General features: G+C 30.4%; 1 protein-coding gene across 1 annotated transcript in view; it reads left to right on the plus strand.

Moving 5' to 3' along the window:
- Window positions 1–3,695, plus strand: part of AChE-2 (acetylcholinesterase 2) — a 71,390-nt gene extending 67,695 nt beyond the window's left edge. The window contains exons 6-7 of the mRNA XM_018513952.1: window positions 267–427; window positions 1,787–3,695. Of these exons, the coding sequence (XP_018369454.1) occupies window positions 267–427; window positions 1,787–1,917 (292 nt within the window). The 3' untranslated portion in view covers window positions 1,918–3,695. The remainder of the gene's footprint in view (window positions 1–266; window positions 428–1,786) is intronic.
- Window positions 3,696–11,386: the final 7,691 nt, after the last annotated feature.

The raw sequence follows: 11,386 nt of genomic DNA on the forward strand, positions 1-11,386 counted from the left end.
AGCTAAACTTCTTGAACATCTTGATTTATCTTCTCTCTTTTTCTTTTCACGTTGGGGAGATAAAAAAAATAATTTTTATCGCTATTTTTCCCTTACTTTTGTTTTTTTTTTAGAAAATAGAGAAATTGTATCGGATATCCGGAAAATATCCGGCCGGGTAATTGCCCTATCAGATACCCGGTGTCACATTCTTTCCGGATATCCGATATTCGATATCCGATAATTTTACGATCCGGTATATCCCTACTTTTTAATATATCTTTCAGGATACCAACAGTAACCGAAACTGAATGGCCATCTTATACCAGAAATCATCCAAAGTATTTTATTTGGAATGCAGAAAAGAAGAATGCTTTTGGCAGAGGTCCTCGCACAACAGCCTGTGCATTTTGGAACGAATTCCTGCCGCGCCTAAAAGGTGTTCCTGGTACGTAAAAAATTTTCTCATATGAAAATAAAGGATCCTTCGCTATCCCCGCTGTAAATTGTACAGTCACCGACAAGATACTATTAAAGATTAACATTCTTACGAGAATTCGCGTCCCTGTTCAAGCTGTTCATTAAAATTTAAAATTTATGTGATTAAGAGTAAGGAATTGATAATATAGTATTAATTTTATGATTTATTAGTTTCATAGACATATGTATAGGTATGTAAAATTCAATAATACTCAATGTTTATTTAAAACAGTGATTTTTTAATGTTATCATCCGGATTTGATTATCGATAGAATTGATAATTGTAGAGAAAAAGAAATTGTAATTTAATTTATGACATATATACATATAAGATACTATAGCATTACAAATATGCATACTTACTCATGAAGTATTTTTACTCGTATAATAAAAAAATCATGAATTTAATGATTTATTATTTAGTATTAGCTAAATATTTATGTTAATAATTGCATATTTTATATTTATATTAATTGTCGATAATATCAGTATTTTTCGATTACTTCTGGGCCCTTTTTTTGTGAGGACAAAAATTTGCTTAGGATTGACGATCTTTAATAGTATCTCGTTAACGGTACAGCATTGATTAAGGGGCCGATTCTGTAACTCTTAACGACAGTCATTAATGTCGTTGCGCAGATATTATGTAGAGTAAAAAGCTGCGCAATGACATCAACAACTGTCGTTAAGAGTTATAGAATCGGCCCCTAAGAGCCGATTGTTCTAACTTTTGATAAATTTTACCTGTGAAGTAAATTTGGTAATCCACGCATGTGATTGGGTAATCTTGCTACTTATACCCAACAGGTAAAATTTACCAAAAGGTGGAACAACCGGCCTTAAAAGTTCGACTCGTTGTATGTGAAATTGTATTTACAATTAGCTAACATGAGAGCTAACATAAGAACATGAGAGAGAGAGAGAGAGAGAGAGAGAGAGAGAGAGAGAGAGAGAAGTGCTCACTCTTTACCGCAGACTTCTATGAGTGCATTCAGTACTACACTACTCACTGATCGTTCAGTAAGCGGTGATTGCATCCTGTAACACTAGACCGCTAACTCGTCCCTTTAATTGTTGCCAAAACGTATATATTACATGCACAGAATAAGTACGTTTGTATACTGCGCATGCTTTCTATATATGTACTTTTGAACCAATCGCAGAATCGCTATCATCTGTTGATATCTCCTATCTGTATGTGATGGTTTTATTCTGCGCATACATTGCACGCAGGCAACTTTTACATAGGAAAAGTGGGGAGTTAGCAACCTAGTATAATAATAGAAAAAGGCTGTGCTCTTTACTTACAATTTTGAGTTCTTTGCAGATCCCACACCCGAGGCATGTAAAAGTGCAATGGCGTCGAGCATTTCTGTCGGTGTCAGCCAACTGCGTAGTTCGTCAACAATTGCGTCCATCATCTTACTTCCGGTGCTGGTAGTATATAGATTTATATAAGCGATTCACCTCCATGTCGATAAATCCTTTTCATAGCTGGCAGGTACCTGACTGGACAGAAAAGTTCCATCGGCGTTACCGTCCGACAAACAGGTCGTATAATGAGCGTTGTTTACGCTTCAAGGTCGCATTAGCGGTCATCAACCATTCGTAGATCGATAGGTCGCCGTAAGACGTATGCTATCGTTGTATAGCAACAGTCCGTCTTTAATTGTGTCATTATGGCACCGGCACTATAGTAACACAGCGCGACGTTTGCGAATGATAATCAGAATGCTCCGCATCTTGGCGTGATGCATTCGCTGTTTCGAGATAGCCGTAGACTTAGGTATGTGTCGCGATCCGCGATTGAAGACAAAAGATACTCGACAAAAGCCCGAGATGGATCCTTGCGATCGGCTCTAACAAGAGTTGATCTAATTTTGACGATTCGTAGTTGGGCATTCTCCATCTTCGTACTTGATCGATCCGGTTCTCTGGCTTAGGCTCCAATTCTTTTTTTATTTTTTGTTATCTCCTGGAATTTGCTCTCGTTGACTCTTTTGATTCGATCGATCCTATTTCTACTGATCTGATTGATAATTTGACATATGCCTTGCGAGATATTGCTACTAGCAAACCTGCATGAATTTATTTTGCAATCTTACAAATGTTTTTAAAATAATCACTTTATACATAAGTATAATAGTTTAAATTAACTGAGCGCTTAGTAATAGTCTAAATTGAGCGATCGCTTCGGAGTCGTTATTTGAATAATTGTGAGAATGGCAATTGCAAGAGTTGTGAAAAAATTTAATGTAATTGAATAAAGAAACGGTATTTCATACGGATACGAAAAGAGCTATTCCACAAAGATAATTAAATAAATATTCGTTATTCGTTGTTTGACAGATGTGAGAAAGGTAAATGGCGACCTATCTCGATCTCGTGGCAAATATACAACATTCGATGAATTATACAATTGACGATTTAGCGCCATATAATTTTGGGATTTGCCAAGTCCTTACGGATCAGGTTAAACATAGAGATTCAACTTTGATTCAATGCGGGCGGCAATAAATTCAGTAATATATTTTAACGGGTGCACGAGATAAGCTGTAACAGCGGTGCGATCAATCTCTTCGTTATTAATTATAAGAAGCCAGCTGCAACCGGTGCAACATCTTGTAATGTATTTGATCTCTTACAATTAGTTTGCAATGTAGTCGATTGTCTAGCACACGATCAAGTTTTATATGCAATATCAATTTCAGAGCAGGAAGCAAAAGATGAAAGAGAGAATGAGAATAGTAAATAACGAACGCGACAGTAAATAAAGAATATTGAAGAAAATTAACTGGTATGAAAGGGCGCGGTTGTTAACTCTAAATTCAACAAGCCGGAAAGAGCGTGATTAATAACACATCGCGATTTTTACCGCTAGCGTTAAAATTCCGAAACTTTCTTTAAAAACTTTGCGCGCACACACACACACACACACACAAAACACACATATTCCGCTTATGATAAAAAAGCGTTAAATTAAATTCAAGCAAGTAGAGCAAAATTAAATGCATATCCTAAATTGGAACAAATGTTTTGCAATCAACTGATCACATCAGTCGTATCTATATCTGACAATACATTCATGATAAAACGCGATTCTGTAACAACGGAAGAGATTTGACGAATAATTGAATATTTTAGTAAATGTACGAGTTTGAATCTTGAGAGCATCACTTATTATCGAGTGTATATTACAGCTGAATATTTACAATGTATAAATGATTTCTTTGCAAAAGGACAAAAATGGAATTTTTTTTAAAAGTTTAGAAATAATCGATTATACAGCCGATTATGTCACAAAAAAAGTCCATCAACTTTATTATAACTGCATTATTACCGATATCATAATTCAAAAATTTGTTTTTAATAGTTATCTTAAGAAGAACAACAGTAGTATCTCATTATCCAGTAAATTAACAATAAGTTACTTTTAAAAATATTAAAACATTTTTTGATGACCTAATAGATAATAATAAATCTTCTAATTGTAATTATCGTATAAATTATCAGCTCTAAAAATAGCTTCTTTGCATTAAATATTTATTTTAAACTTAATAAAATGAAGAGAAAAAGATTGATAAAATCAAACCAATTGATAAATTCTATATGAAAAGTTATATTTTAATTTGATTGTTTAACGACTTTGTAACAAATTTTATTTTGTTTTTTATAAACCATTATACAATGAGTTACTATAAAGTAAAAGCGTTTAAAGATATTTGACAGATTTTTATATATCCTACAAGAAAATGAGATTAATATATTTTACAAAAACAGCCAAGAAAACCATACAATAAAACATACATTTAACAATGAAGTAATTATAAAATTTTTAATTCTCAAATAATAATTAAAATAACGTAGGCCATCATTATAATAAAATACGTTATATTTATATATAAAAGTTGAAATAATCATCTGACTGTTTGACATTTTGTATGTATGGATTCTCATCTTTCATTCTTCATAATTCGTGAATCGCACAATGCGCGCATCGCCATAAATATATAAGTTGTCTTCAACAATAATATTATATATTCTAAAATTAACACTGTGAAAGGTAATGGGTAAAGGCAAAATTGATATTTATGGTAGTCTTTCGGTCTTTCAGTTTTTCAATAATTAGAACAATCTCAAATCTATTCGTTATCTATAATTAATTTAGTCGATCCGCTCGCACGAATTAGCGGAAATATTACTCCCTCATCTGAAACATATCATAGTTAGCGTGAGAAGAAATATAAATAATAAAGAATATCTGTAATACCATCAGAACCGTTATATCTGATCGTTCGTTTTCTTGGAGTCGATCGTTTTGACCTCTCTGTGCTGTCTCAGCAAAACGCTTCTCACCGAAGTTCTCGATATCAAGGATTCTGCGTGCAAAGATGAAATAAACTATATCGTGTTCCGCGAAGCTTAAAAGTATCTTTAGAAAAAAGCAGACAGGATCTGTGTGCACTTTGCTTAGTTTTCGATTAAAAAATAAAAAAAAAACAAAATGTGTATTTCTGTAAATCTTAATTATTGTGTCGCAGAAGAAATATGCTACTCGTAATGTAGAATTGGACAAATTTGATCATTGTTTATCATTGTATCAAGAAAGTTTAAAAACTCTTTGTAATAGATATTGTAGAAACGAAACTTGCTACCAAATTATAAGCTTCTTCAATTTCCCCGGTTTCACGTAGACTTTGGAGTTAATTTTACGCACTTGTTCAAGAAAAATTTTAAATATGTCATTGGTAATGGTTTGATTCATTATGCTATTATAAATTATGTTATAAATTACGTTATAATGTTATAAATTATCGAAGTTGTCGAAAGGAGGCGGTGTAGAAATTCGGAATCAATCGCGTAGTTTATTCGTTTTATTGCAGGTAACGCTTTGAACTACTATATTGGATAAATTATTACGGAGGTAAGTGGTTCCTGATGCAAATGAGCTAGCGTTTAAAGATTACGAGCGTAAAGGCGTAAGACTCCCGTTTGTATTTCGCGTATGCGCATTTTATTAAGATGTAACTGCTCTTGACTTGGCCTCTCAGTTAGTAGCGATGAGAATCTAAAAACACATTACGTGTAATAGTACAAATGTCATAGCTGTAATGTTTAAACGAATTGTTATTTTTTATCTTTTTTTAATATTACAAGGAAAAACGTAATTTTACTTTAAATGTAAAAATTATCTTATTACTTATATATTTATACGTGACACGGTAACGCTATGCACATTATACTAAACATTTAATTAGAAATAACGACTCAAATTTAATTATATTTTCCATACCAATAATACTAATTGATGGTTCATTAATAAATTAGCTATATATACTTATATATGTATATTTATATTACATTAATTTTCTAAATTATATCGTAAATGCGGTATAACAAAATATACAAATATCAACTAAGTATGTGTGTGCACATATTTTTGTTCAATGACATAATCGGTACTTACAGTATCAATATTTCAAAGCCAATCTATTTGCATTAATTATAGTTTTGGAAAAATAGGCAAATACAAATGTGTACTAATCATGGAAAGATAATAATATTTGTACAAACCTAATGAAGATTATTTACCTACGAAAGATAAAAGTTTAAAATCTATTATGAATTTCTTTAGTAGAGATTTAACATTTGCAAAATCTATAAAAATAACGAGATTATTTCGCGAAAAAGTGGAAGAGAAGAAGACAGGATAAGCTCATGAAATGCAACCACATATATTTGCACCAAGTTTTACACACGAGATTTTACTCGATAATAAAAATTAGTGGGGCAAAGAGGGGAAGGAACTTGCGATTGAAATACTGTTAAAAACATTAAGATGATATTAAAAAAATCGAGATATCAGCTGTTGAAATTATTGCTAAAATAACGTGAACGACATCAAAAGCGATATAGAATCGCTCTTTTGACGCCTACATTATACAAAATATAGAAACAAAAACTACATAAAAAGTATATGTATCTATATACATATAATATCACATGTATGTACGAGCTGAAAATACTCGTATGTGTGAGTTGAAACGTAGCATGATTATATATATATATATATATATGTGTACATTGTACATGAAATAAGGTCTAGCTGTAGGCTTAGGCTGTTGCAAATGACTTTAGCTTTATTTAAGGTTTAAGACACAGTAAGAATAAGGAAAGCAATGTCTTGCTTTTTTAGCTTAATTGGAAAGGCTCTAATGAAATTGTCGAAGAACTTTTATTTTAATTAATTTGAGCATCTTATTTGTATTTTTTTGTGTTTATTAAACTGTTATTAAAATTTGGCGATCAATAGAGCGGCACGTGGCGTGAATATGATTATCAATATTATTTAATTTCATGATTGATTAATCGTCACAGATTTGAAATTGTCTGTGCGAATTACGCGAAAATATATATTAACACTAAAAATGTGTAAACTTTTAAAAATATATTATTTTTTTGAACGAAATAAAAGCGTAATTACCGAGACGAAGCTATTTAGGATTAGGGGCTGTAAAATTCTCGTTTATATTTCGGGAAATTAGTAGTAGTAGTGATTTGCTCATAATTCGTACGTCATTGTATTTATGCATATATGTGACGTATGTACAGGGTGTTCTATATGAGTTAATGTTTACTAACGTATGTGTGGTATATTGTACAAAACAAGTGAATTAGATAAGAAGCGAAAATGATTAGAGAATGCTTATGTTGTGCATTTGATTATATATTTCATATTGGTATCCAATTTCGAATTTACTTCAAATATCCGGATTATTCTGGATATTTGTTATAAAATACCGTAAGATAAACCCCCCCTCCCCTTCTCGCAACTATATTGCGCATAGTCAATTTCAACATTACAACAAATTATATATTAACTTTAGCGAAACTTTATCTACAGGTAAAATGTGCTCTGAAATATTTCGGGAAATAAGCTCGTTTTAATTCAGTGCACGCGCACGCATTGTCAAATTCATACGAACGAGTGGTCGTTACAACGATAAGAGAAATTTAACAAGTATTAGAAATTTTGGAAGAGAAATTTCATTTCAGTTTTGTGCTTCTGCAATAGTAGCGACACTAAAATTTACGCCGTTTCGTCATTCGTCACATCGTGTGTTGCAATCGTATTCAACACCTTGCATACATTTCGCGCGCGATCGTTGTGTACGAACGAATTGAATTTCTCTGCTTTGATCTGAAATTGATATCTCTTGTAAAGAGATATCTCAAGTAAGAGAACATCGTTTGGGGAAAGTGTACTATGACTCTTGTAAAATGTCTTACTTTGTGAAACTTGGTTTTCTGAGCTTCTAAATATATTTTCTCTCTCTCTCTCTCTCTCTCTCTACACATATATATATATATATATATATATGTGTGTGTGTGTGTATGTATATATGTATATATGTATCCTCATTTTTATATCTCTACAGTTTCTAAAATGCTTTTTATAAATTTCGTTTACGTTATTTATTTACTAACTTACGCATATTACATATCAGAAAATAGTTAACATCATATATAAATTAATAAAGATATTATAGTATTACTTGAGAGTTTTACTTTTTAATTTGATACAATTAGCTTTTTTCGTGGAGGGCGTACAGTTAATACACTAATAAATGTGATATTATATTGCATAATTGCTTTTGTAATATAATATAATTATATTCTTCATAACAACATAAATATATAAATAATGAAAGATGTATTTTTAATTATTATTTAGTTTATACATATTGTGTAAAGGAATTATATATTTAATATGTATAATAATAATTTTTTAATAATTTTATTTTTTTTCTTGCTTTAAGTCTTTTCCTCTCTTAATTTTAACTGGTATATACTTGTTTTTTTTAATTAACTAAGTAAATAATTGGAAAGAGATAAAATATTTTAATGAAATGTATATAGATATTTGAAAAAAAAGATAACAGTTTTTCTGGCAATATATAATAATTTTAGCGCATCTAATCGACACACTTCATTTTGCATCTAATAATTATATCTGATTATTTTTCGTAAGTGAGCTTTTAAATGAAATGCATTTTGCTCTCAAAAAAGGGAAAAGGAAAGAAAGATAATCGTAAAACTTATATCGCGAAAAATGAAATGAATAAGAAATTTAATATTTTTAAGTCTTGGAACGTTAAAAATACGATACTATACTAAATTGTTGAGATTGTTAAAAAGAGATGTAACATAATGTTTGCAGAAAGATTTGTTTTGTAAATAGAAAGGTTTATTTTATAAGCAGAAGTGCAGAGAATTGATGCAGAGTCTATCGTATATTATCGAAAGGATTCTAACTCATTGTCAGATTAATAATAAAGCTATTAATCTGTTCAAATGACAGATTGATAGCAAAAATAATGCATCATACACGTATGTACATTGCTGCAGCATAATGATCATGTCTACAATTTCGGTAGAACAAAAGATTAATGTGGGCGCGCGATTGACGTTAATCTCCTACGATATTTACCGAATCTGTCGATAAACTGCTAGGCATACTATATTTACTATGTTAATCGGATCATACGTTTATTTGTTTCTAATATTGCAATATTTATAAATCCAAAATTATTTGCGATACGTGAATGTCAACTTTAACCATTATATGATTGTTTAATGATTATATGACGTTAATATCTATATCGTATATTTATGTATGTAGTATATTATTTTAACTGGCGTTTTTACGAAACATAGTTAATTAGTTGTTTGTTGATTAACACTTCAGTGATGTAATTAAATTATGTACAAATCTTTCATAAATGTAGCTTGAAATATTTCAGAGTCCATTTACGATTTGCATTCCTTATACATATATACGTGAAATTATTTGATAATAGCGGGTGAACAAATATGAGATAGATAATTATTATAAGCAAGCACTTTGTTAATTTTATTCTAAATTTTAGCGCAATCTAAATTTTATCATGACTTACAAAACACAAGACGTATTTAAAAATGAATCTTCCATTTCTTACATATCATCAACAAATAGAATATATGTGTATACGTGTATGCATGTGTGTATTTGTATGTAATACATCTATGTATGCATTCATCTATAGAAGATGTGAAGGGCAGGGGCATGAGATGTAAGCGTGATTTTTTCGTACGTCTCAACGTCAATTGTAGGGATTATTGTCAGTGATATAATTGACAAGTGCGATCATTGAACATCGAGATCTTCAGATCCCTGAATAAATGATAAAGTATAGAAAGGTAAAGAAAGATAAAGAAAGTTGAAAGAAAAAAAAGAAAGAAGTAATTCTTTCTTAGATTAAAAAAAATGATAACAAATAATAATTTAAAATAATAATAAAAAATTGTTATTATTAATTGGGAACCTATAAGACCAAAAATTAATCTAATACCCAAGAAAACATAGAAACTTTTATAAATTGTTATTCTAATTGTTATATTTTTTTATCTGGTTACATATAATTATTATCATTTTAATCTTCTAATGTATGTAATGTGTATGATGAAAAAGAATTTCAGTATTAAAAAAGAAGAAGAAAAGTAAGAAGAATATGAAAGGTCATTCATATATATTACTTCATTACATTTTTAATAGTGACAGCGTTCATTTTATATTTCTAAACTGCATAATTTTTAACTTTTCATGAAAACAATTTGTTATTTTACATCATGATGTCCGCTAAAGACATAACAACTCTTAAGGGTAGATTTCTGAGACTATTTTGATGATGAAAATCCTAATACCAAAATATCAAGTCTATAATAGTTTTTGAATTATAAACTTTTAAAATTAGCGAATCATACCACCTAAAGTTCGCGCGTTCAGGTGTGGTACAACGCAAAATGCCAACCACATTTGAACTTTAGACAATATAATTCGTTAACTTTTAATACTTATAATTAAAAAATTATTATAACTTTATTATATTTAATTTCATATTAGAATTTGTGTCTCAAAATAATTTTAAGAATTTATCTTTAAGCGTTGTTACAGTCTTTATTGGATACCCTGTGTATGTACGTAAATATAATTATCTCCGATTTATTATAAAACGCGATTTGATTCACAGAAGGTTAAAAAATTTTACAATAGAGAGACCCGTTGTTTTATATAGCTGAGAATGATATATAAAACTTGTACAACGATTCTGCGACAGATATAAGCGATGGGGCGTATAAAATAGTACGAAATTGATAACCGCGCATAGCATGGATCGGTGTGATAACGATCAGCAATTTTTCAGAATTTATCCTTGCTGAGTACCTTAATGTCCATCAAAGGGCGAGTTACGAGCAATTTACGCGCGGCGAATGCGCCGCCATTAAATCGTTCCCTTGAAATCCAGTGATGGATCACAAAGGCATGACCTCATTTCCCTCTGATGGCACTGTCGGGAGTACCAGGTGCACCTGCACAACTTCGTCACTCTGACGAGCAATCTGTCGCCACATTCTTGCATCAACGAATAATGTGACCAAAGATACTCAGCGAATTTTTAATTGCACCTATCTAATAAAAATTATATTGAATATCGATTATCTTTAATATCGATTTTTAAATTTTGTGTCTCTTGAACAGGAAACCGTTTGAATTTGTCGATAAAACAAAAAGTTACTAAATAATGAGCTTTTGCTCTTAATTCAAGTGATAATATGTATAGTATAAGAGATAGATTATTAGTAAAAAAAAAAATAAAAAGATAAATGGTTTGCATCCAACAAAGAAAAAAGTCTCTTTATGGATAAACGTGGAAGATGGTACATAATAACTTGAATAATATGAAATGCATTTTTTTCAAGAAACGACGTTCTCTGATTGATGTAAGTTTGATTATTGTCAATTTAAAAACGTTGACAAGAATATTAGCACCTGTAATTTTAAAATTCAGCAATTAAAAATAAAAAGATTTATATATATATATATATA

The sequence above is a fragment of the Trachymyrmex cornetzi genome, unplaced genomic scaffold (assembly GCF_001594075.2).
Source record: "Trachymyrmex cornetzi isolate Tcor2-1 unplaced genomic scaffold, Tcor1.1 scaffold482, whole genome shotgun sequence".
NCBI lineage: Eukaryota > Metazoa > Arthropoda > Insecta > Hymenoptera > Formicidae > Trachymyrmex > Trachymyrmex cornetzi.